Genomic DNA, 26,096 nt, shown 5'->3' with positions numbered 1-26,096 from the left:
CACAATCTGCTCAGTTACTGGGATTTTCACGCACAACCATTTCTAGGGTTTACAAAGAATGGTGTGAAAAGGGAAAAACATCCAGTATGCAGCAGACCTGTGGGCGAAAATGCCTTGTTGATGCTAGAGGTCAGAGGAGAATGGGCCGACTGATTCAAGCTGATAGAAGAGCAACATTGACTGAAATAACCACTCGTTACAACCGAGGTATGCAGCAAAGCATTTGTGAAGCCACAACACGCACAACCTTGAGGCGGATGGGCTACAACAGCAGAAGACCCCACTGGGTACCACTCATCTCCACTACAAATATGAAAAAGAGGCTGCAATTTGCACGAGCTCACCAAAATTGGACTGTTGAAGACTGGAAAAATGTTGCCTGGTCTGATGAGTCTCGATTTCTGTTGAGACATTTAAATGGTAAAGTCCGAATTTGGCGTAAACAGAATGAGAACATGTATCCATCATGCCTTGCTACCACTGTGCAGGCTGGTGGTGGTGGTGTAATGGTGTGGGGATGTTTTCTGGGCACACTTTAGGCCCCTTAGTGCCAATTGGGCATCATTTAAATGCCACGGGCTACCTGAGGATTGTTTCTGACCATGTCCATCCCTTCATGACCACCATGTACCCATCCTCTGATGGCTACTTCCAGCAGGATAATGCACCATGTCACAAAGCTCGAATCATTTCAAATTGGTTTCTTGAACATGACAATGAGTTCACTGTACTAAAATGGCCCCCACAGTCACCAGATCTCAACTCAATAGAGCATCTTTGGGATGTGGTGGAACGGGAGCTTCGTGCCCTGGATGTGCATTCCTCAAATCTCCATCAACTGCAAGATGCTATCCTATCAATATGGGCCAACATTTATAAAGAATGCCATCAGCACCTTGTTGAATCAATGCCACGTAGAATTAAGGCAGTTCTGAAGGCAAAAGGGGGTCCAACACAGAATTAGTATGGTGTTCCTAATAATTCTTTAGGTGAGTGTATATATATATATATATATATCCTTTACCGTCTCACCTAGAAAGAACCGCTATTTTCTTGAAGAATAATATAACGTATCTGTTACATCACTATATACATCATTATAATGACTGTACAATCTGAAATTTTCAATCCAAGTGATTGACAGTATATATATACCAACAAGCTCAATATACATAACAATATAACATCTATAACGGAACTGGATACCATTTGTTTTTATATATAATATATATATATATATATATATATACTGTATATATATATATATATATATATATATATACACTCACCTAAAGAATTATTAGGAACACCTGTTCTATTTCTCATTAATGCAATTATCTAGTCAACCAATCACATGGCAGTTGCTTCAATGCATTTAGGGGTGTGGTCCTGGTCAAGACAATCTCCTGAACTCCAAACTGAATGTCAGAATGGGAAAGAAAGGTGATTTAAGCAATTTTGAGCGTGGCATGGTTGTTGGTGCCAGACGGGCCGGTCTGAGTATTTCACAATCTGCTCAGTTACTGGGATTTTCACGCACAACCATTTCTAGGGTTTACAAAGAATGGTGTGAAAAGGGAAAAACATCCAGTATGCAGCAGACCTGTGGGCGAAAATGCCTTGTTGATGCTAGAGGTCAGAGGAGAATGGGCCGACTGATTCAAGCTGATAGAAGAGCAACATTGACTGAAATAACCACTCGTTACAACCGAGGTATGCAGCAAAGCATTTGTGAAGCCACAACACGCACAAACTTGAGGCGGATGGGCTACAACAGCAGAAGACCCCACCGGGTACCACTCATCTCCACTACAAATAGGAAAAAGAGGCTACAATTTGCACAAGCTCACCAAAATTGGACTGTTGAAGACTGGAAAAATGTTGCCTGGTCTGATGAGTCTCGATTTCTGTTGAGACATTTAAATGGTAGAGTCCGAATTTGGCGTAAACAGAATGAGAACATGTATCCATCATGCCTTGTTACCACTGTGCAGGCTGGTGGTGGTGGTGTAATGGTGTGGGGGATGATTTCTGGGCACACTTTAGGCCCCTTAGTGCCAATTGGGCATCGTTTAAATGCCACGGGCTACCTGAGCATTGTTTCTGACCATGTCCATCCCTTCATGACCACCATGTACCCATCCTCTGATGGCTACTTCCAGCAGGATAATTCACCATGTCACAAAACTCGAATCATTTCAAATTGGTTTCTTGAACATGACAATGAGTTCACTGTACTAAAATGGCCCCCACAGTCACCAGATCTCAACCCAATAGAGCATCTTTGGGATGTGGTGGAACAGGAGCTTCGTGCCCTGGATGTGCATCCCTCAAATCTCCATCAACTGCAAGATGCTATCCTATGAATATGGGCCAACATTTCTAAAGAATGCTATCAGCACCTTGTTGAATCAATGCCACTTAGAATTAAGGCAGTTCTGAAGGCAAAAGGGGGTCCAACACCGTATTAGTATGGTGTTCCTAATAATTCTTTAGGTGAGTGTGTATATATATATATATATACACTGTGTGCAGAATTATTAGGCAAATGAGTATTTTGACCACATCATCCTCTTTATGCATGTTGTCTTACTCCAAGCTGTATAGGCTCGAAAGCCTACTACCAATTAAGCATATTAGGTGATGTGCATCTCTGTAATGAGAAGGGGTGTGGTCTAATGACATCAACACCCTATATTAGGTGTGCATAATTATTAGGCAACTTCCTTTCCTTTGGCAAAATGGGTCAAAAGAAGGACTTGACAGGCTCAGAAAAGTCAAAAATAGTGAGATATCTTGCAGAGGGATGCAGCACTCTTAAAATTGCAAAGCTTCTGAAGCGTGATCATCGAACAATCAAGCGTTTCATTCAAAATAGTCAACAGGGTCGCAAGAAGCGTGTGGAAAAACCAAGGCGCAAAATAACTGCCCATGAACTGAGAAAAGTCAAGCGTGCAGCTGCCAAGATGCCACTTGCCACCAGTTTGGCCATATTTCAGAGCTGCAACATCACTGGAGTGCCCAAAAGCACAAGGTGTGCAATACTCAGAGACATGGCCAAGGTAAGAAAGGCTGAAAGACGACCACCACTGAACAAGACACACAAGCTGAAACGTCAAGACTGGGCCAAGAAATATCTCAAGACTGATTTTTCTAAGGTTTTATGGACTGATGAAATGAGAGTGAGTCTTGATGGGCCAGATGGATGGGCCCGTGGCTGGATTGGTAAAGGGCAGAGAGCTCCAGTCCGACTCAGACGCCAGCAAGGTGGAGGTGGAGTACTGGTTTGGCCTGGTATCATCAAAGATGAGCTTGTGGGGCCATTTCGGGTTGAGGATGGAGTCAAGCTCAACTCCCAGTCCTACTGCCAGTTTCTGGAAGACACCTTCTTCAAGCAGTGGTACAGGAAGAAGTCTGCATCCTTCAAGAAAAACATGATTTTCATGCAGGACAATGCTCCATCACACGCGTCCAAGTACTCCACAGCGTGGCTGGCAAGAAAGGGTATAAAAGAAGAAAATCTAATGACATGGCCTCCTTGTTCACCTGATCTGAACCCCATTGAGAACCTGTGGTCCATCATCAAATGTGAGATTTACAAGGAGGGAAAACAGTACACCTCTCTGAACAGTGTCTGGGAGGCTGTGGTTGCTGCTGCACGCAATGTTGATGGTGAACAGATCAAAACACTGACAGAATCCATGGATGGCAGGCTTTTGAGTGTCCTTGCAAAGAAAGGTGGCTATATTGGTCACTGATTTGTTTTTGTTTTGTTTTTGAATGTCAGAAGTGTATATTTGTGAATGTTGAGATGTTATATTGGTTTCACTGGTAAAAATAAATAATTGAAATGGGTATATATTTGTTTTTTGTTAAGTTGCCTAATAATTATGCACAGTAATAGTCACCTGCACACACAGATATCCCCCTAAAATAGCTAAAACTAAAAACAAACTAAAAACTACTTCCAAAAATATTCAGCTTTGATATTAATGAGTTTTTTGGGTTCATTGAGAACATGGTTGTTGTTCAATAATAAAATTAATCCTCAAAAATACAACTTGCCTAATAATTCTGCACTCCCTGTATATATATATATATATATATATATATATATATATATATATAATTTTTTTTTTCTTTCTAAGTTGATCAACTTGCATATTTTAATGGAGTTTATGTATGGGAGGCAATTTTGATATATCTTTTGATATAACTTCATGATATAGTAGGTTTTATCTATGTAGTATATGAATACATTTATTTTTATTATTTACAATTATCTGAGCAGTTCATCCATACACTTAATTATTGGAGTGCCCCCAATTATCTTTCTACAATATTTTTTCCTGCATCCAGGAATTTTTTCCATCTAAAAAAAAGTATCCATTTATTTTTAAAGGATTTATTTTTTTTCTTTATTTTTCTGTTCTTATGACGGATCAGAAGAACCGAAAAAAAACCGATTGTGAAATCTCTCTAAACTGGATGGCTGTCTTTTTCCAGCCGTGTGTTACTATAATATGACTCAGATGCTGCATTAGAGGCATGTTTATGGACAAATCATAGATATGTAGAACTCTCTCTGGCAGTCTAGAGAAGGAGTAAATGAATATAGTAAAAGGCAATGCACCAACACCTAGTACTGACACAATTCACTGCTGTGACTAAAAAGCCTTTAAGATGGAACAACTATTGTGTGAATTTTCATATGATCATTTGAACTTGAGAAATTATCAATGCATGTAATAGCATTCAGCGATCGAACAATGAGCAATAAATCCTTCATTTTTCATGGATTAGACAAATCTGTCTAACTGAAAGATTCAGAAAGATCTGCCAAACTTTGGCAATGTAAATGCTCTTGGGACGAATGAGTAGCAATCATGATAGAGAACAAATAGCAAAAAATATTTAGCGATTATTCTTTAATGTAATTGAATGTCTTCTGATTGCAAACAACTCTCTAAATTATCACTCGCTGCTCGTTAATGAAAAAATATCTACTCGTCTAATTGGACTCTACACTATAAAATAGAAGATAAAACTTTAATGGGTTAATTCTGATTAGTCTTGTTTAAATCCTTTAACCCGGGCCAATTTTCTGTTTTGCTTCTTTTTTTTTTCACTCCCTGCTTACCCAGAGTCAAGAGTTTTTTGCAGGACAATTTGGGCTTTCTAATGACACCATTGTATATTGCATACAATGTAGTGGGAAACTGGAAAAAAATTCCAAAATGGGCTGGGATTGAAAAAAAAAATGCAATCCACCATAGTTTTATGGGTTTAATTTTTACTGCCATCGCTATGCTGTAAAACTGAAATGTTAAGCAAAAATCACAGAAAAAAAAACTAAGATAAAAACATCCTGCACAATATGATAAATAAATATGGAAATGTCCATGGCTAAATTTATGGAAAAGAAATCACAGAAAACAGATAATAATGCATAACACAATAGATGCAAGCATTATATATGGACTAAGCCCTCAGTCTGATGTGTTAAAATCTGAGCCTCTCATCCAATATATTTCTGTGCCTGCCTACTATTGCCAAGGTGATCTCAGTCAGGCAGGTCGTAGGCTAAACCTACCTATGTCGTTGGGGATCTATGTTCAGGAGAGCAGACCCTGCACATATAGTTTGCTGCTCATGCACCTCTATCTGCATCCAGCAACTGATGAGAGGAGCAGGCACAGCAATATGTACCACCTAAGCAAGGCCCCATGTTTGATCGGAGGGGCAAAAGTGCACAAGAATGCTACTCCCAGGATAAAATTTAAGCAGATTCACAATTGATGGTGCCACTCCCTCAAGTGTATACTACAAACTAAGCAAAAATGACAGAGAAAAAAACTAAGATAAAAACATCTTGCATGATATGATAAATAAATTTATAGAAAAAAATCACAGAGAACAGATAATAATGCACTAAGACAATAGATGCAAGCATTATATATGGACTAAGCCCTCAGTCTGATATGATAAAATCTGAGACTCTCAGCCAATATATTTTGATCAAAACAAATCTGTGCCTGCCTAGGGTAGGACCTGCCTGACTGAGACCACCTTGGCATGGGTAGGCGGGCACAGATGTGTTTTGATCAAAATATATTGGCTGAGAGTCTCGGATTTTGGCATATCAGAGTGAGGGCTTAGTCCATATATAATGCTTGCATCTATTGTGTTAGTGCAAAACTGAAATGTTACCTTCATTCTCTGGGTCAGTATGATTACATAATACCACATTTGGTTTTTCTAACATTTTATTACTTAAAAAAATTAAGAGAAAAAAAAATGTCTTTGCATTGCCATATTCTTATCCCCTTGACTTTTTCATAGTTATGCCGTTGGAGCTGTGTGAGGGCTCATTTTTTACAAGGCTATCTGTAGTTTTATTGATATCATTTTGGAGTGTGTATGACTTTTTGATCACTATGCCATTTATTTCGGGGAGGTGCAGCAACGAAAATCATCTACCCATCTATTATCTATCATCTATCTATCTATCTATCTATCTATCTATCTATCTATCTATCTATCTATTTTTCTATCTATCTGTGCCAATGATAATTACAGCATGGTGTTTCCATTGTGGCATATATGGCACCGCTCTTCTGTGCGACAACAGGGTCTATGAGTCCCTCAAGACTAGATTCTTAGGCTCATTGTAATGCTGGCCATATGCATGAGATAGCTGTTGGCAGAATGCTCTTTGGAAGATAGCTATTTCTGCTAACTCCACATATTCAATGTTTCATTGGACAGAGAAGAATAGGGCAACTTATCCCTTGCGGAAATATGTTGGAATCCATACACCTGATCCTTCCTTCCTCAGGAGTTTGCATCATTCAGGGACGGTTGAGAGGCCCCTATACACATTACATCTTTGACCAATCTTGTTAAAATTGGTGCTGCTGATTTTGTCTCGTGTATGGCCAGCTTTAAAGGGTTTCTACCACCAGAAATACTGTTATGTAGCTGACTGACATTAGCGATTCGCTAATGTCAGCACTACATAACAGTATGTTTCTAACATTAGTCCCTGCAGCCGTTTTTGTTAAAAAAGCACTTTTATAGATATGCTAATGAGCCTCTAGGTGCTATCTGGGTGTCATTAGCACCTAGAGGGCTCCGTCCACTAACCATTTCAGCCGCCCATCGCGTCCCTCCAGCCCGCCCCGCTCCTGTTGATTGACGTGAAACTTCTCAGTATCTCGTACCAATTCCAATACCAATACCGCTTCTGTATTCTCCCGGCGCCGGCTTCCTCACTGCGCCTGCGCCAACTACGTTACAATGAGGAAGCCGGCACCAGGAGCGCGGCATTCACTCACTGCGCCTGCGCTGAATACCGAAGCGCACGGCGCAAGCGCGGGAATTGGTACGAGATACTGAGAAGTTTCACGTCAATCAACCGGAGCGGGGCAGGCTGGAGGGACGCGATGGGCGGCTGAAATGGTTAGTGGACGGAGCCCTCTAGGTGCTAATGACACCCATATAGCACCTAGAGGCTCATTAGCATATCTATAAAAGTGCTTTTTTAACAAAAACGGCTGCAGAGACTAATGTTAGAAACATACTGTTATGTAGTGCTGACATTAGCGAATCGCTATATCAGTCAGCTACATAACAGTATTTCTGGTGGTAGAAACCCTTTAATACTAGAATCCTAAATTAGATGGGGTCAGGTTTGCAGTTTACACAAATCAAATTACTCACTAATATTGCTAATTGTCATTGACAAGTTTAATTCATCACAGCAAATACTGTATGTCACATAATACAAGCCCCTTCTACAGAAAAAAAATAAAAATAAGTAAAATGAAACATGCTGAAGTTTCTTGAATCTGCACTTATTGGAGAAAGCAAAGTCAAGTTAGTAGAACTTTTCAATTTTTTCCATAAAGTGCTTATCTTCCAAGCCACAAAGTCACTTCCTAGTATTTACTTCTAGCTTTTCATGTGAATCTGCAGATAAAAGTTGTGGCTTCACAGCATGTGAGCAATGGACCTGAGTTCTACTGAAAGGCAGGTATGCATCTTAGAGTTTGGAAGACTGATTTATTGGGAACTTGTGACAGAGCAGTCTTTTCATATTGAAGAGTCTGATCTCCCATGATGCTTCATGTCTACAGACTTCTGTGCTCTCATCGGGCCAGAAAGCAAGAAGTCATTTGCAATTGATTTTTCTTGATGCTGCCAGCTTTTAATGAAATGTGCAGTATCTGTAGGGACAAAAAGCAAGAGAATCGTCTTTCTCCAGGTTTTGCATGCATGGCTAACCTTTCTGCAGATGACATCCCCAAGGTCTCCATCGTATTATGGTTGCTGTCACTGATTCTTTTCTTGAATATAGCATCATAAATCATGGTTTGTGTCTCAACCAATGTAACTTTCCCATTCTTAAGTACTAAGGCACCCTCCTCTGTGCCTAAAATAGACAGACTGTTAAGAGCTATTTTACCTTGACTCAACTAATTTTAAAGCAGCACATTTACTTAAGATATTATAATTTTTTGACATTTGACAAAGATATTCAGAGAATTTTATATTCTTACCCTCTGTCTGTTCTTTATTAATAAATTTACATTAATATTGTTTATCACCGACTCCACATTTTTATAGGGATGATCAAACGCATGCAAATTTAGTATTTAGTATTGAATAGAACTTTTTCACTATCACTAGAGATGAGCGAAGTTCTCAAAACTTTGTTTTGACTCCTTCGTCAAATTTCACAAAGAAATTAGCTTTGTGAGTAGTGGGCACAATGACGGGGAACGGCAATCGCGCCGACCTCCATCACTGAACCCCTCAGATCCCACATTCATCGCTGATCACGGCATTTGAGATGACCATTGATGGCTGTCAGTGGTTAATCTGTTAATAAAAAAATAAAAAAATACTTGCCTTATCCATTTAATTTCAAAGATTATCAGATCCTTCATGGATCTGACATGACAACCACTTGGTACTTAGAGATTTTCTCACGAGAAGGGTTCAGCTGGAAGACAGAAGGAGCTCCTTCCCTCTGTCTAGCTGCTCATATGAGTTAAATGGGGTTAAATGGACAGAATCGGAATTATCTCTGATCCTGTCCACTGCAGGTGGGTGTCAGATACTGTACAACACAGGCAGATCCCACAGTGTCTGGGAGAGCTCAGCCTGCTCCATACATTTTTTTCTGACTTCTGCCATACCAGTTATATTGTAACGTCCACATTCAGTTTTTTGAATTTTTTTTTTTTTTTTTGCTGTTTTTGTAATAGTTTTGTTGCAAGTGTTTTTTTTTTTTGTTTTCACTTCAGAAAAAAATCTTAGGTAATAGTTAATAAATGCTTCTATGCATTTATTTCCTTATTTCGTCAGTTACCCTTTATTGAATAGCCTAACACAATTTATGATAATTGATACAGTACATTGGTTGCTGTTTTCCCAAGCCGTGCTGTTCTCATAATCTGTTTGTTGAGTCAACATGAACGTTCCCTGTATCATAACAGGGATGTGCAGCTGCATCCTTCAGTCAATAGGTAATCCTATAATAAACTGGATCTGCTTCCATGGAGACCCTGCTATAACCCATGCAACACTTGAACATGCTGCAAAGCTCAGAAGCACCCACCAATAAATGTCAAATAAGGTAAACAAAACAGCAGTATAAACCCTTCAGATGACACGTACACAGATCTACAAGACTGATTTCATGTGCATACTCACCCAGAGCATTGCTTGTTGAAATGGCAGGGATTTATCTCATTTTTACTTTATTTGAGGTGATGCGTCTCATGTTTAGTTTTTATATGCTCTCTTACATGCATTTCCAGTGTCTGTTGAATGCTTTCCAAACATACAATGTGAGAAATGGTCATAAATGTTCCTTTATAGGATCCCATTGCTTAGCTTTTTGATGCTGTAAGGAAAATATGTTATCTGTTAGTATAATAGTAAATTAGTAGAATTGGGAAAACAGTGTAATGACTCTATTGATTTCTTGTTAGGCCTAGCTGCCCACAGAAGAGCATTGCACTTATCACTGTAAGTTGTGAAGCTCTAATTGAGTCACTCATCCCTCTTAAGCCTGTACTAGACCAAGCAACTATTTTACGAAGATTCATTATATTGTTTGAAATCAAGTGATAATTTTTGCGTTTGATAGTTTCCATCAATCACAAAATCATTTGATTCTATCTGATCGTGATCTTTCAGCAAGGAAAAAAATTATTGCTCATTCCGCTTATATCTGTACTTCTAATAACTCGCCTGGCGCTCATTAACGATTGTACGGCAGGTGGGGTGAACTTGTGGTCATTGCATAGGTATGTACATATGTGTTACTTACAGTCATTATCATTCCTTCAACCATTGGGTACAGTTCATCTGAAGTGGATGGGTGGATATTGAAGAAGTTACGTTTGGACATTCGCTAGAAGATTCGTTGGGGAGATTCATGTAGTGCATGTACAACTACATGTAGTGGTGGCTGCAACACTAATCGTCGACGTTCCTTTACATCTTGAAGCAGCCAAAAGCATACCAACAACAATGCCTTCAGTTTGCAGTGTACTAATCTAAAATGGTTGCCTTTTATTTGTTGTACATGGAGGCGGTAACGACTCGCTAACAATTTGATCGTCTATCGTCATCTCTATGAAATCTTGTGGTGTAATACAGCCGTTACTGAACACAATGAATGGCCTAAGAAAGTGTAGTGAGGCTGTTTGCTGTAATAAAAATCCAAACAAAGAGTCACGGGAGGAAGTGCAAACATAGGGTGACTTCAAAAAATCATATCCAGAAAACCATCCACCCATTAAAAAAAATACATAGAATATTCATTAAAAAATTGATGGCAATGTCCCTTAAAAGATATTAGCTTTAGGTGAGGCTTTGAATAACAGGCTATGTTTGGGATTGGGAGTCAGGGAAGTGCTATTATTGAAACACATTCAGGTCCAAGAGGTGGGATCCACATTTATTAGACATTTATGCCATATGTTGTAATATCTAAGATGACAATACAGCTTTAACTGGTTTTCTTGGTCATAACTAGAGATGATGAATCGAATCCCATGAAGTGGAATTTGATCCAAATTTCAGAATAAATTCGATTTGCCTTGAAGTTAAATTTCCTTGTACTTCATGTTAGCGAATTGATTTAACCTGAACTAGTGTAAAAAAACATATTTCCCTCCTCCATTTGCTCGCGACGGGCCGCCAGCCGACCATCTTGATTGAAGATCTCGGCCGAAATCCCATGCGTGGTGACATATGACGTCACCGTGCTGGCCGGCATGATGACATAATCTCACGTTGCAGGAGATTTAGCTACAGATCTTCAAGCAAGATGGCAGCAACCTGCCCGTCACAAGCAAATGGAGGTGGTAAGTTTGATTTAAAAAAAAAATTATGTTAGTTTCACACAGTTTTTACACTCAGATGCCACGATCATGTATGAATGCGGCATCTGAGGGGTAGAATGACGGGGTCGGTGCTATCGCAGCTTCCTGTCATTGCACCTGCTGCTTTCAAAAAAATGTGCTTCGTGATGAAGTAATTCGTCATGGAGCAAAATTTTTTGCAAAATTTGGCGAATCAGCCGAATCGAACTTTTCATAAATTTGCTATTCTCTAGTCATAACACTTGTTTTGTTGCAATCACTGTTATTGAAATGCATAACCTTTACTTAACATCCACTATAGTGCATCCTGCTGATGTCCATATTAAAGGGAGTCTTTCACCTAAACTGACCATTATAGAACACTAACACCATGATCTGCATTATAGTCCCCATATTGGAATGCTACTTACCGTATAGCTGTCCGTCGCTTATTTTCGCTAAAAAACACACTTTTATTCAATATGTTAATTTGGTTCTGAAGGTGCCCAGGGACGGCGTTCAAGTGGCCGGTGCCCAGGTGCCCAGGCCCTCTTTTCATATGAAACCCCTCCCCTTTCACCCCACTGGCCCACCCTAGGTTCTTCAGAAATCCAGCGCCAGCGCCGTTCACAAGATTCGCCGCGCCTGCACACTCCATCCCCCATTATGGGCAGAGGCACAAAGCAGGATAGATGTACGGGCCGGCACATGCGCATTAAATGCTCTTGTGCCTCTGCCCATAATGGGGAATGAAGTGCGCAGGCGTGGCGAATCTTGTGAACGGCGCTGGCCCTGGATTTCTGAAGAACCTAGGGCGGGCCAGAGGGGTGAAAGGGGAGGGGTTTCAAAAGTGACGAGGGGTCTGGGCACCGGCCTCTTGAACACCGCCCCTGGGCACCTTCAGAACCAAATGAAATTGAATAAAAGTGTTTTCTAGCAAAATTAAGGATGGACAGCTATATGGCAAGTAGCATTCCAATATGGGGACTATAATAAATATCATGGTGTTAATGTTCTATAATGTCAGTTTAGGTGAAAGACTCCCTTTAACTTTCCATTGCTACAGTCCCTTACTACACTCCTGACATATTGTAATTAGCCCTTTTTTTCCAGTTGGTGCTAGTGCACATAAACACTCTGGTATAATATGCCTATTTGTGCTACCATGTTAAATCCTCTACAATTTTCTTTTCTTTTATACAGTATGTGCCTTACATAATCTTACTAGATAGAGCACCTTCTATGGAAGATGTTCTTAGTGATATATCTGTGTAGATATCCACTAGTGATGAGCGAATTGAAGTCCACAAAGAGGACTTCGATCTGAATTTCAGGATAAATTCTATTAGCCGTGAAGCCAAATTTCCTCGTGCTTCGTGGTACCGAATCAATTTGAACTGAAATAATGTAAAGAACAAAAAAAACAAAAAAAAAGTACCTGATCCATTTGCTTGTGATGGGCCAGCCGCGGCCATCTAGCTTGAAGATCTCATCCTAAATCCCTTGCGTAGTGACATATGACGTCTCCACGCCAAGCGGTGATATTTCACACCAGACCATCAAGCAAGATAGCAGTGGCTGGCCCATCACAAGCAAATGGATCAGGTAAGTATTATTATTTTTTTTTTGTTATTAATATGCATGAACAAGGCATCTGAGGGGTACAAAGATGGGGGAGCTGCACAGTCGCCGCTCCCTGTCATTGCACCCACTACTTACAAAGAAAGGCGCTTCATGACGAAGCAATTCATCACAAAGCGGATTTCTTTGTAAAATTCAGTGAAGCAGCTGAATCAAATTTTTTAATACTTCGCTCATGACTAATCCCCACCCTTCACGGTTATGATTTTTATTTCCTCCTCGTCTGTATAATTTCTTTGAAGAGGAATTTGAGTGGCAGTGATTGGTGGGGGCTTCGAATGCGTTTATTGCCTATTTATTGCCTATTTTTGACATTCCTTTATTGCCAAACTATGCCACAAGTAATTTAACACCAGAAAATGTATATGGATGATTGTTTTTCATTCCTAGGTGGGAACATGGAATCCCAATGATGGGTTAAACATTACTGAAACCGCTAAAGGACGGGGACCAAATATTAGCGAGTCACTGACTAACCGCACGCTTGTTGTCACCACAGTGCTGGTAAGATTTTCATTTCTAACCCTATTCTAGAGATGGTAGAATTGGTTTGACTGGTTTCAGATCGTAAGCAAACTGGAGTGAATCACATTTTGGGAAGTCAATAGACAATGGAATGAATTCTCCTCTAAAGACAAGACATACATAGTTGTATATATTTAGACCAACATTTGCATGTGTCTACTCCTCAGATCATCACTTGCTCTATATTCATCTGTATCTTTTAAATATTTTTATCAAATTAGGTTGTTATTCTGACAATTCATTGTAATGTTATCTATATATCAAGTAAGGGATGCCTCCTTCCGTTATGTTGAAAATTCCCAATGCTCTGCAAAAAGGATGCCCTGATTGTGATTTAATCATATGCAAAAGCTACTGAATGAATGAATTTCTAGATGAGCGACTTCCTATTTTATTTTGCCTTTTCTCATTGCTAATATTAATATGACTTATTCAAGGAGAGATATATGACCCTAGCAGCAATAGCCCTTCTCCCACAGCAATTTCACAGCTTACAATATTCCATATCGAGGGCACCTCTAGCCACAGAATCGATTTAGAAAAGAAGTTGATGCCTTCAAATACAATGCCTGTCCGTTTTGAGCAATAAATAGGGAAAGAGGCTACAAGAACGAGTTTCATGCACTTAAGAATTATTCCGACACAAAGATGTAAAATGAAATGCACATTACACGATTTTAGCAGCTACAGCTATTAAAATATGCATATTGCTATTTCATGACAACAGAAAATTAATAGCAGCTTATGATTTATAAAAGCTGTTGGCTCTCTAATAATTGCAGATTTGCATTTTATAAATTCATTACTATAAATACATTTTTATTTCTTCTGCAAGAGAGCAGGGCATACACAGATATATACAACACATTTTATGCACACACAGTATGTCTCTGTTCTATGCAGCTCACCATGTAATTCTGCTGTCTGAGAACCAATGACCTTCACAGTGTCACTGTAGGTGAGAAGAATGACACAAGTGAAAGTGAACCAAGTAGGAAAAACACATTTTTTTTCTATATTTAACAGTTTGGAATGTTACCCCCTTAAAGAAGGAGTTTTATGAAGATGTTGAGAGATAATGTGCTAGAATCAATAAAATGAAGAAACCTCTATTAACAGGCATCAGTTCATCCATATTTCCTTTCTGCATATGAATAAAAGAGATTATGGAGAGCATTGCAATCATTGGGCTAGAAAGTTGGACCACAAATCTGATGAAGTCATGCTGTTTGCAACATCATTGTATTTATTAGACTGCTAGCAAATGACGAAACCATGTAAGCCTATGGCCTTGGCATGGGTAGACCTACTCTCAAAAATTGTTAGAAATTTGGTCCTGTTTTTCCCATCTATCCACAATGGCATGTCCAATGGCATTCTCATTTTATAGAAATGGGATACAACTGTTTTGACAACACCAAAGTAACTTCTCCCTGTCAAGTCCACTGGGTTATAAAGTATTAAGAATTTGGCCAAGAAAAATGGGCTTACCAATATTTTTATCCTACCACAATCGAAGCAAAAATAGAATGTTCTTGTTCCACCCATGTGTTTGACAGCCAGATACAAGTCACTGAGAAGGGGGAGGAAGACATTGCTAATCTCCTGGAACACAGGCTAGATTACTTTATATACTGTATTTCTCAGTTTTAATTGTAATATTACACAACATAATTTTAAAGGAAAAGATTACGAGAGGAAGGGTTTGTATATTTAGATTTTTTTAAGCTTTTCTTTATCTGCTCATTCCTTGACTTGTAGGATATTAAGGCTTCTTGTCTTCTCAAAGATATAAGGCAAATGAACAACAATAAATCATAAATAAATCAATAGACTCACATAAAATTAAGTTTAATATATAATGGAATTGTATATAACTATAGGAGGTGTAGTTGCACCAGAACCCTAGTGGCTTGGTGGTGGGAATAGATCCTTCCACACAAGGGTTTACCAGTACTCATGTAAAGTACATGATCGTTGGAGTAACAGATTTCAGATTGGGTCCCAAGAGTTTCAAATTATGCCTGTGATCATTTCCTCATGATGTTATATGGATACTGTAGAGCAGGCATGCTCAACCTACGGCCCTCCAGCTGTTGTAAAACTACAACTCCCACAATGCCCTGCTGTAGGCTGAAAGCTGTAGGCTGTTCGGGCTTGCTGGAAGTTGTAGTTTTGAAACAGCTGGAGGGCCGCAGGTTGAGCATGCCTGCTGTAGAGTGTCTGAAAATTGAAATCTACCAAGAATTGATGGCACGGCTAGTACTTTTTCTCCTTGTTTCAGCAAATAGACATCTTGTGAAGAAGAATCTCTTCCTATTATACTACACCATTCCATTCTTCCTTCCCTCCCTCCTTCCCTTTTCCATCCTCCTTTCCTCTTTCCTTACCCTCTTTCCCTTCTTCCTTTGTTCCTTCCTTTTTTTACCTTTCATTTTTCAAAGCTTCTTTGGAAAACATAAGCGGCAATCTGATTGGTTGCTATGGGCAACTAAGCTAGTTTTCCTTTATGCCAGTTTTGATAAATCTCACATATAGTATTCAAGCACCACATTCATGGAAACCATTATTTTTTTTTTAAACAGGAAGAGCCTTACGTTATGTTTAAAAAGTCAGATACACCGCTTTTTGGCAAAGACCGGTTTGAAGGCTTTTGCATTGATCTTTTAAAGAAGATTTCCGAAATTCTTGGATTTGAATATGATATACGTTTAGTTGAAGATGGCAGATATGGATCTCAAGATGAAAAAGGACAATGGAATGGCCTAGTCAAGGAACTAATTGACCATGTATGTAATTTTTGTTACATTATAATACACTGTGTTCAGTAATCTTTTCCTTTAACAAGGTTGTCCACTTCAGAAAATCTCGTTTGACATGCCATGTAAGAGCATATAGATGTACATGATGTAGATCCCTCTTCTCATTAAACTAAACTAGAGAGCTACTCCAAAATGCAACTCATTTTCTGGCAAACTAGAACCACACAGGGCTCATTGACTTCAGACTGAAGCAGTAGACAGAATTGATTATTTTATTGTCAAGAATGCCTGCAATGATAAAGGTTTAGCTAAACTGATTTTAGCTGCAATCAATTTGAATTTTGCACTGATAGGTATGTCCGCAATATGGACACAACATGTGTATCCAGCCTTATAGGGGAAATACTATAAACCAAAAACATCAAAATGGGCTATTGTCACAAGTATTATTACTCACAGTTCACATAGATATATTCCTTAGCAATTTTCCACTTTTTCTAGAATCTTGTTTACCCCTTTTAGACCCCTTTCTACTGGTCTTTCTCTGATGCGCTACACAGTCCCCACTTTGTGCTCCCACTCTTCCATCATGCACTAGTGCTATCTGTAATGCATTAAGGTCACAAAATCATCTATTTGCTCCATAGCTCTTTTTCTCCTCACCGCCTACCACTTGATACAATCCCAGGCTCTTCCCCTTTTTAAAAAGAATTCCCTAGATTAGCATGCGGAAGTAACAGGTCTGAGCATGTGCAGAAATAACACTCCACCTACAGTAGTTTAATTGTTTGGAACAGCCAGAAATAAGGGTGTAGATATGCACGTGTGGGACAACCTAATTTGTTTCCGAACATCAATGTTCACAGCCTGTTTCCTTGTTGATATATGTATATATACTGTATCACTCAATGGCAGGTGCCATTGTACGGAGATAATCAGTGTTATTCACCTTTAATGTTATGGCTGATTCACAATAAAGATGAACAAATCGATTGTAAAGAATCACAATTCATCCTGCATTTTTGGAAAAATTTGGGATCCTAGAGAATTCTAGAGGCGATTCAATTCCCAAACATTTTTGAGGAGAGAGAGAAGAGAAAGAGAGAGAGAGGAGCGAAACAGCAGAATTTTATTGACAGCTTTTCAAGGCAATTGAAGCATTTTTAATTCAGGTACAATCGATATGGTTCCAAATCGAATCTGACAGACAGACAAATTCACAAATTTACATATTTCTGTAGAAGGAGGCTTCTACTGAGTAAAAAGAAAAAAAAAATCATATTTTTTTTCCTATAAGCACCTTTGCTATTTGTAGCACAATATGAACTAGAAAGGGCTGTGTGACAATAATAAATATTCTAGGAAAAGCCTGCATTCTCTATGAAATAACTATACTGGATTGCATTGTACCATCCCTCTGTTATTCCTCCTGAATATTTATGAATACATTAACAACTGGACATCTTCATGCCCTTTACAGTGACTGGACAGTATCAGAGTATGTAGGGTCATGTCTCCACCAGGTAACACCTAGCTGCCAATGTATTCATACATTTCTGAGAAGAATAACAAAGAGGCATCACAAGAAAAGATGCTCCAGACTGAGGAAGTATTTACTCAAACAGACATTTCAAGGTCCGCAACAGGTCTTCTTCGAATATAAAAAAAATAACCTATTATAAATTAAGGAGTGTTGTTTTTTTCATGTTTGTTTCATTTTTCTTTTCTTTTCTTTTTCTTTTCATGTTGATTTATGACATATTATAAATTTTTTACCATGTAAATGGTATAATTACTATTTAACCATTCTGTAACTCAAAGCACAGAGCTCGCTAGGGGTTAAATACTTTATATTTAGCTGCTCTTGGAACTTTTCTCCAGTCTGACATGAAATAACCCTTCTGAAATTACCCCTACTGTTTCACATGCAATCATTGATTTGGTTTTCAAGGGAGAAAAGGTTACTGAGAAATTTCAGATAATTTCATTGGTTAAACTAGTGAGAGTCATTTAATGGATGCAGTGTCCTCTGCTTCACCAAGAGCCATCATTATTAGCATTATGAAAACAGGTCTCCATGGCAACAAGCTCTCCCGCTAATCAAGCTTTGATTGGTCAGCTTAGATGCTCCGATTTTCTGAGTTATTTAATGTCTATCTAATTGCATAGAATGCGATAACATTAGAGTTTGGGCGACTTCAAGGCACTCACCTCAGTCATGCTATAGCACATTCAGGGAGGATGTTCAGAGCGATTCCCAAATTTATATTATTTTACAGCTAAAGAGTGTTGTGTGTTGATTTTCAAAGGCAGAAAGAGTCAGGAGATTGGGAATAATTATTCTATTGTGGACATCTTTTTTAACGGTCTATATATATATATATATATATATATATACTTGATAGAGGGCACAAAAGAACCATAATAAAAGTACAAGTAGACGTTTCTTTATCTGTCAGTTTATTTGCTTTGCTTTCACATTTTTCCGTGTGTGAACTGCAGCCATTCAATGAACTCGACAGTTTCTGAGCATTACCTCAAATCATTAAGAGGCGTCAGACGCTGACCACATTGCCATCTCTCACCTCTGAATTGGAAGCAGTTGTTGACTTGCAGACATAAACAAATGATGTATGCTGCTCTGTATAAACCACGTAAAAAATAAGTCAACTGGCTAAGTAACAGATAATATCAGCTTCCACAAGAAATGTCACAGATGACTACGGCAGGCACATGAGCAGTCAAAGTGCTGTGTAACTTTTTTTTAATGCATTGTGGAGGACTTAAGTAAGAATATGCCTGTTAAATGGTAACTGTCATGTTTTCATTAAAAAAAAATCTATTTTAGCATATGTTACTGCTGCAGCAGTATTATGCATAAAGCAATCTTTAGTTTCTTCACATACCACTGTTTTCCTTGAGTTTTTCCCTTAGTTACGGCTGTTTAAACATTTCCAATATGAGGACATTCTCAAGATGGCTCATCTGCCAGTTCTCTGAGGCCAAAACTGCTTTCGCTCACTTCCCATACACACTTGCTGTAGCCAGCAGCTCCCTGCCAGCCAATCAGATTGGATTACTGAGAGACACGCCTCCTCACTCTGAAGCCTAATGCAAGCATGCAGTATGGAAGACCGCCCCTCTGTCTTCTGTTTATGCTAAAAGGAAGACAGACAAGCCCTAGCAAAAGTCTTTTAAGAGACCAGTGGAAAGGGACAGATGATATTAATGAAAGCTGTTATTATAAGGTAATTAAAGATCTTTTGACAATCATTGAGAGACCAACTCAGGTATACATGCCTAGCTCTAATAAACTAGCAAATAAAATAAAATAAATGACAGTTACCCTTTAACCGTCAGCCTTCATAGCTCAAAAAGTACAAACAAATTAGAAGTACTGTGCAAGGACATAGAACTGCATTGCTCTTTTTATTCTGCAGTTTGAAAGTAATGATCACTAGAAAAACACAAAGGCCTAGTTATGTTAACATTTCATGCTTCACAAAAAGGTCTTTACATTGATTGTACCATTAAAAACTAGTTCAGAGTAAATGTGCTACTGTGAAAGCTACTTATGCAGGCATACATTGTATATAATATGATATATGTGCAGCAGAAATAGAGTTTGTCATGGACACCCACCCTGTTGTATCTACGATTTTAAACAGGACTGGGGGTAAATCTTACATTATTTCTACTCAGGGGGTTATCATTGTACACAATCAATCATTAACTTGGGTGCAGGGGGTTTAGAAGTTACTATTAAAGAGAACCTATCACCATGACAATGCAATGCAATCTGAATGTTGCAGAGCAGGAGGAGCTGAGCAGATTGATATGTAGTTCTGTGGGGAAAGATTCATTAAAACGTGTAATATATACATTTGGATATTTGCTCTTTCTGAGTTCAGCTGTACACATGGGATGTGTTATCAGTGATTGATAGCAATCTCTGTGTAACTGTGTATACAGAGATAGCTGTCAGGTACTAATAGTTGTACACAGGGGATGTGTTATCAGTGATAGTATTCTCTGTATCAGTGTGTATACATAGCTAGCTGTCTGTCACACCTGTGACAGGTGTTAGAAGGTCTGAAAGACTGACTGCACATGAGTGATCTGAAAGCCTCTTTCGGTTTTACTTTGTCTGTGTGTTGCTGGTAAGTCCACACCTCCTGTTCAGGTGTGGATCATGTGACCTTTACCTCTCCCTATTTAGTCTGACTTTACCCATCACTCCTTGCTCTGGATAGCTTCATTTGGTTTTGGAAGAGCTGGAGTGTGGTTCTTGTTGAAATCTTGATCATCCATCATCCTCATAAGTTAAAGGGATTCTGTCACCAGTTTCTTACCCCCCCATTTAAAAATATGGTTATGTTCATGGAGCACTAGCGATTCCTAATGTGGTCTTATAACAGAAATCCGTAGGCTCATTTTGTCTAAAAAAACGTTATAACTAACCTGTCATTCATCTCACAAATGTGCCCAAGGGGACGATCATGTCTTCCAGATGCCGCCCGTACCCGCCGCCGTTTGTGCCCAGCTCCTCCTTTGCTGTCATCAGCGCCGCCTCAGAATCCTTTGCTATGCCTCCGGCTCTCCCTCACTCCCCCCTCCTTCTTCTCTAACATCCCGCGCGTGCGCACAGGCCTGTGCCTGATGCGCCCGTTCGGACTTCTCCTTTCGGCTTCGCATGCGCACTTCGCTCCATGAAGCCGAACGGAGAAGTCCGAACGGGCGCATCAGGCACAGGCCTGTGCGCACGCGCGGGATGTTAGAGAAGAAGGAGGGGGGAGTGAGGGAGAGCCGGAGGCATAGCAAAGGATTCTGACAGACAGCTGATGACAGCAAAGGAGGAGCTGGGCACAAACGGCGGCGGGTACGGGCGGCATCTGGAAGACATGATCATCCCCTTGGGCACATTTGTGAGATGAATGACAGGTTAGTTATAACGTTTTTTAGACAAAATGAGCCTACGGATTTCTGTTATAAGACCACATTAGGAATCGCTAGTGCTCCATGAACATAACCATATTTTTAAATGGGGGGTAAGAAACTGGTGACAGAATCCCTTTAAGTGTTCCGCTTGTTGTGTTTTGCATCCTCCCCCCTTTGGTTGTTTACTAGGCCTCAGTGAGATGCTGGTTCCTCACCATGGAAGGAACAGGTTGTCTCTGCCCTGTCATTACCTTTAGGGCATCTGATGGTTACCACGGTTTTGCAGGTTCCTGTGTATGGGCATCTCTACCATCAAGAGGTGCCCATACGGATAGGAGTTAGGGCCAGGAGCAGGGTTTTATAGGTGGTGACCATTTTCCTTCCCTAGCGGTGAGGCCTAGTGTCTTTCCTCTTCCTTCTTGTTGTCTTTTGGTGTTCTCCCCTACTACATCCGTGACACTGTCAGTCACTGATAGCTGTACACAGGGGAGGTGTTATCAGTCATTGATAGCATTCTCTGTGTAAGTGTATATATATAGATAGGTGTCAGTCACTGATAGCTATACACAGGGAAGCTGTTATCAGTGATTGATAGCATTCCCTGTGTAAGTGTGTATTCAGAGATAGCTGTCAGTCACTAATAGTTGAACATGAGGGGGGGGGTGTTATAGGTAATAGTAATCTTTGTATAGGTGTGTATACATAGCTAGCTGTCAGTCACTGATAGTACATGGGGGAGGTGTTATTAGTGATTGGTGGCATTCTCTGTGTAATTGTGTATACAGAGATATCTGTCAGTCACTGATACCTATAAACGGGGGAGGTGTTATCAGTGATGGATAGCATTCTCTGTGTAAGTGTGTATACATATATAGCTGTCAGTCACTGATAGCTGTACACAGGGGATGTGTTATCAGTTATTGATAGTATTCTCTGTATAAGTGTGTTTACATAGATAGCTGTGTTATCTGTGATTGATAACATTCACTATGTAATTGTGTATACAGAGATAGCTGTCAGTCATTGATAGCTGTACATGGAACATTCTTATCAGTGATTGGTAGCATTCTCTGTTTGTGTATACAGAGATAGCTGTCAGTCACTGATAAGGCAGTCCCTGTGCACAACTGAACTCAGAAAGAGCAAAGAGATAAATGTATGTTACACATTTTTCTAAATCTTTTTTTTTTTATAAAAGTACATATCAATCTTCTCAGCTCTTCCTGCTCTATAACATGCTGCATTACATTTTGACAAGTTCTCATTAGTTATTATGAAAAAACATATAAAACACAACATACTATATGTAATCTAAGTAGATATTATAGGTTTTCACAATGACCTATCAAAAATAAATGTCCATATGAATCAGAATAAAGGTGTTGATACCCTCTTCCTCAACTTAACCAGTTATTTTGTAGCAACCTCTAGACTCAGATAGAGGCCGCTTCTGAGCAGCTCATTCTACTTTTGGTCTAAAATCTATAAAACAGGGTAATAAAAAAAAAGTGAACCTAATTATCCCTTGTCCTCGGATGTCCTTTACTGTTTTCTATAAGCACTAAGAAGGACCCATGCTGTAGGACAGACGGAGGCTACATTATATTATGAACAAGGCCTTAGACTGCTTGCTTCTCTGTTATACATACACATGTACAGTGCGAAACAACTAAAAATAATTGATTCTGGTTTGGATGCACAAGGCACTGATTTTGGCCCATTTATCTAACTTTTTCTTTAAACTGTACAGACCTTTATTAATCAAGCTCCAGACAGGTCTTCCCTATCCCTGGCTGGGCAGCTTAGTACTTCAGCCTTTAGTCTATGAAGATGGATGACTACACAACGCAGTTGTTAACATACATTACAGATTGTTCTGCGGGAGTCGTGATCAACTGAGACTTTCGAATTACCAGCTTCGCTGTTGAGAGACAGCAGCCGCAGATTGGTGCTGACAGCAAAAATGTAGGAGGAGGAGCAGGCAGTACGAGAGAGGCAGAGGTGAAAATTGAAAGTTTTATAGGTATAATAAGAGATCAATGGACACTTATTGAGCTACAGCATAGTTACCAGCTCCACACCATTGTTGGTGCTATAAGCCTACTTTTTTTAAATTAATAAAACATCATTTACTTTCCTTGAGAGACCTGTAAATATTACATGCATATGTGTATATAGTTCCTGTATGTATAAATAATATGTTGTAGAACAAGCAAAGAACAAAGACACCTTGTTATAATAAAATGCAAACACATATACAATACATTCTTATTACACTGAATCAATGATCTGGGGAGGTCAGATCCCATGTTTATCGTCTGTAAATTATTTTTAGCTCTTTTCACATCTGAATTGTGGTTTCTGTCTATAATGGGAGCCACAACGTTGGGCTAGATATGTCCAATGTCAAATACCAGTAGCACCCATACGACTCTTGTAACATAATGGGGTCTTTTGAGTTTGTCTAAAGTGTCTGTTGTTTTGAAAGAAGAATATAGCTGCATGCAGCTCTCTCTTTCCTAATCAAGAAGATGGAATCTTCATAGAGTCTTCTAAGAGGTAGATCTAACTACTAGTTAGAAATAAAAACGTGCTAGTGCTATTTAATACTTATATGTGTGATCAAAATTTCTCCTCCTGCAGTTGACTGCTAGCTAGCACATTAGCCACATTAGCTCTCATTAATCAACATCTTCTTTCACACCAATACTGGATTTGGCTGCAGCTTTCCCTTTCTCCACAGCTAGAAGAGTTGGGTTCCCCAGGCAAAAGGCCATTCCTGACACATATTGCTTGAAAATTGTGGGTTATTCCCTTTCCTGACTCTTGCCCCTTGTGTTACTGATCCTAACTGACCATGATTTTGACATCAGCCTTATTCCTGGACATCATTCCTGCCTAAATTGTTTGCCTGGTAACTATTGTTCTAATCCTGGCTCTGATTCTTGAATCTGTTTTTGGCTACCAAACTGTCTCGAATTCTGGCCTTTCTCATTCTGATCACTGTTCCAGTGATGACCCTTGGCTATGTTCCCGACTATACACCTGCTACATTAGCAATACTGGTGTGACCTTGACCCAGGAATCAGACTGGGAAAGTCTATGCCTCCGTGCAGTGGTTAAGGGTGACAAGCATGGAGATTCTTCACAATTACAGTGCTATAACAAATATGGGTACTTTTTTTGGCAAGAGATGTTGCAGTACAACTAGATTAATGTTTCAAGCTCAGATCTCCTCTTATACAATAATGGAACTGTATTCCTCCCACTCTGGAAATATAGGGGGAGATTTATCAAAACTGGTATAAAGGAAAAGAGGCTTAGTTGCCCATAGCAACCCACCAGATTCCAGATTACATTTTTCCAAAGGAACTGTGAAAAATAAAATGTTAAATCTGATTGGTTGCTATGGGCAACTAAGACAGTTTTCCTTTATGCCAGTTTTGATAATTATCTTCCATGGTTGCTTTACACACTATTGCAGACTAAATGTGTTCATTAAGTTGGTCATATACATGAGACTTGAAGTGTCCACTAAATGGACAACTAAGCTCCAGGAAACAAATGCTGTTACTGCCAGGAAGATCTCTGGATGACCATACATTTCCTATATGTTCTAGCTCCTGGCTTTGGTTTTTATAATGCATTCATATAATATCCATATGCTCAAACAAAGCTTTTAATATAGCTAGTCATGTCCTACTTCACCGCATGAGAAGAAAAGCAATACGTTGGGCAAGCATATACATTTTCTTTTCTAACCTAAGATGCATGACCTAGGTAGCTTTTGTCCTGTAACTATAGAAGAAAAAATTCTTACACATGAAGGTTAGAAATGTTACTAGGCACTTATCCTATCATTGTAGGTAGAAAGAATGCTTTGGGCTATATATTATTCATTCCAATTTCAAAACTGTAATGAAAGGGCACGAAAAATGACAACTAGATCGAACAGAATTCATAAACTGCATATTTGTGCAATGACTGCTCGGTCCCTTGATTTTGCTGTTTCATGAACTCAGTAGACTTTGTGGTAGTCAGACAGCTGCCGATGCCATCAAAGCTATGAGCAGGTGTACCAGATTAAGTACGCTCTCACTGCCCTGCCCAGCCTTTACAAAAAAATGGGGCTTTCTCTTTCACTTTATTCCAGCTCAGTGGTCATACGTGCCAGAAGCTGGGGTAGATTGAGGTTATCAGCAGGCAATGCCACTTAACTATCAGTGGAAAGGAAAGAGTGAATGTAGACTGGCAAAAGATGGGGATTTAGTTTCTGATGGTACAATATTTAACCTTATAGGAAAGTTACAAAATACTTTTTTATTGGCACGTCATGTAATGCTGTTAATAAACTACAATACAAATGATTTGCTAAATCCCAGTGTGCAGACATCTAACGTCTGTAAGATACATTATAAACGCTGCATGTCGTGGGGCTCTTATATACAGTAATACAAGGTCTTATTTTCAGTCATTCAGTGTAAGGAAAGCTCAACAAAGCAACATCTGGTTGCTCCGTGAGTCATGATAAAATAGTAACAGTACTGCAACTCACCCTTGACCTTTCCCTTTTGTGTGGGGGCAACTTTGTGACTATTGTAAAAAGAAGTAGAAGTCCAAACATATATGTAAACTATTAATGGAATGTATATATAAATAAGCTCATATACTGGAGAACAAAAGCTGGTTCTCTAGTGCCACTTATTGGATGGGCACCCTATAATATACAACTGGTCTTCGAACAGTATAAGCCAACACCAGAACCTCTCAGATTGTATGCATTTAGGTGGAACTTATATCAAACTGGTGTAAAGTAGAACTGGTCTAGTTGCTCATAGCAACCAATCAG

At 39.2% G+C, this 26,096-nt stretch overlaps 1 protein-coding gene across 1 annotated transcript in view; it reads left to right on the top strand.

Moving 5' to 3' along the window:
• Positions 1 to 26,096, top strand: part of GRIK3 (glutamate ionotropic receptor kainate type subunit 3) — a 759,616-nt gene that overhangs the window by 544,478 nt on the left and 189,042 nt on the right. The window contains exons 9-10 of the mRNA XM_040424423.1: positions 13,413 to 13,526; positions 16,133 to 16,336. Of these exons, the coding sequence (XP_040280357.1) occupies positions 13,413 to 13,526; positions 16,133 to 16,336 (318 nt within the window). The remainder of the gene's footprint in view (positions 1 to 13,412; positions 13,527 to 16,132; positions 16,337 to 26,096) is intronic.

Source organism: Bufo bufo, chromosome 3, assembly GCF_905171765.1.
Source record: "Bufo bufo chromosome 3, aBufBuf1.1, whole genome shotgun sequence".
NCBI classification, from domain to species: Eukaryota; Metazoa; Chordata; class Amphibia; order Anura; family Bufonidae; genus Bufo; species Bufo bufo.
The sequence above is the reverse complement of the archived record's forward strand: the minus strand, read 5'-3'. Positions and strand labels throughout refer to the sequence as shown.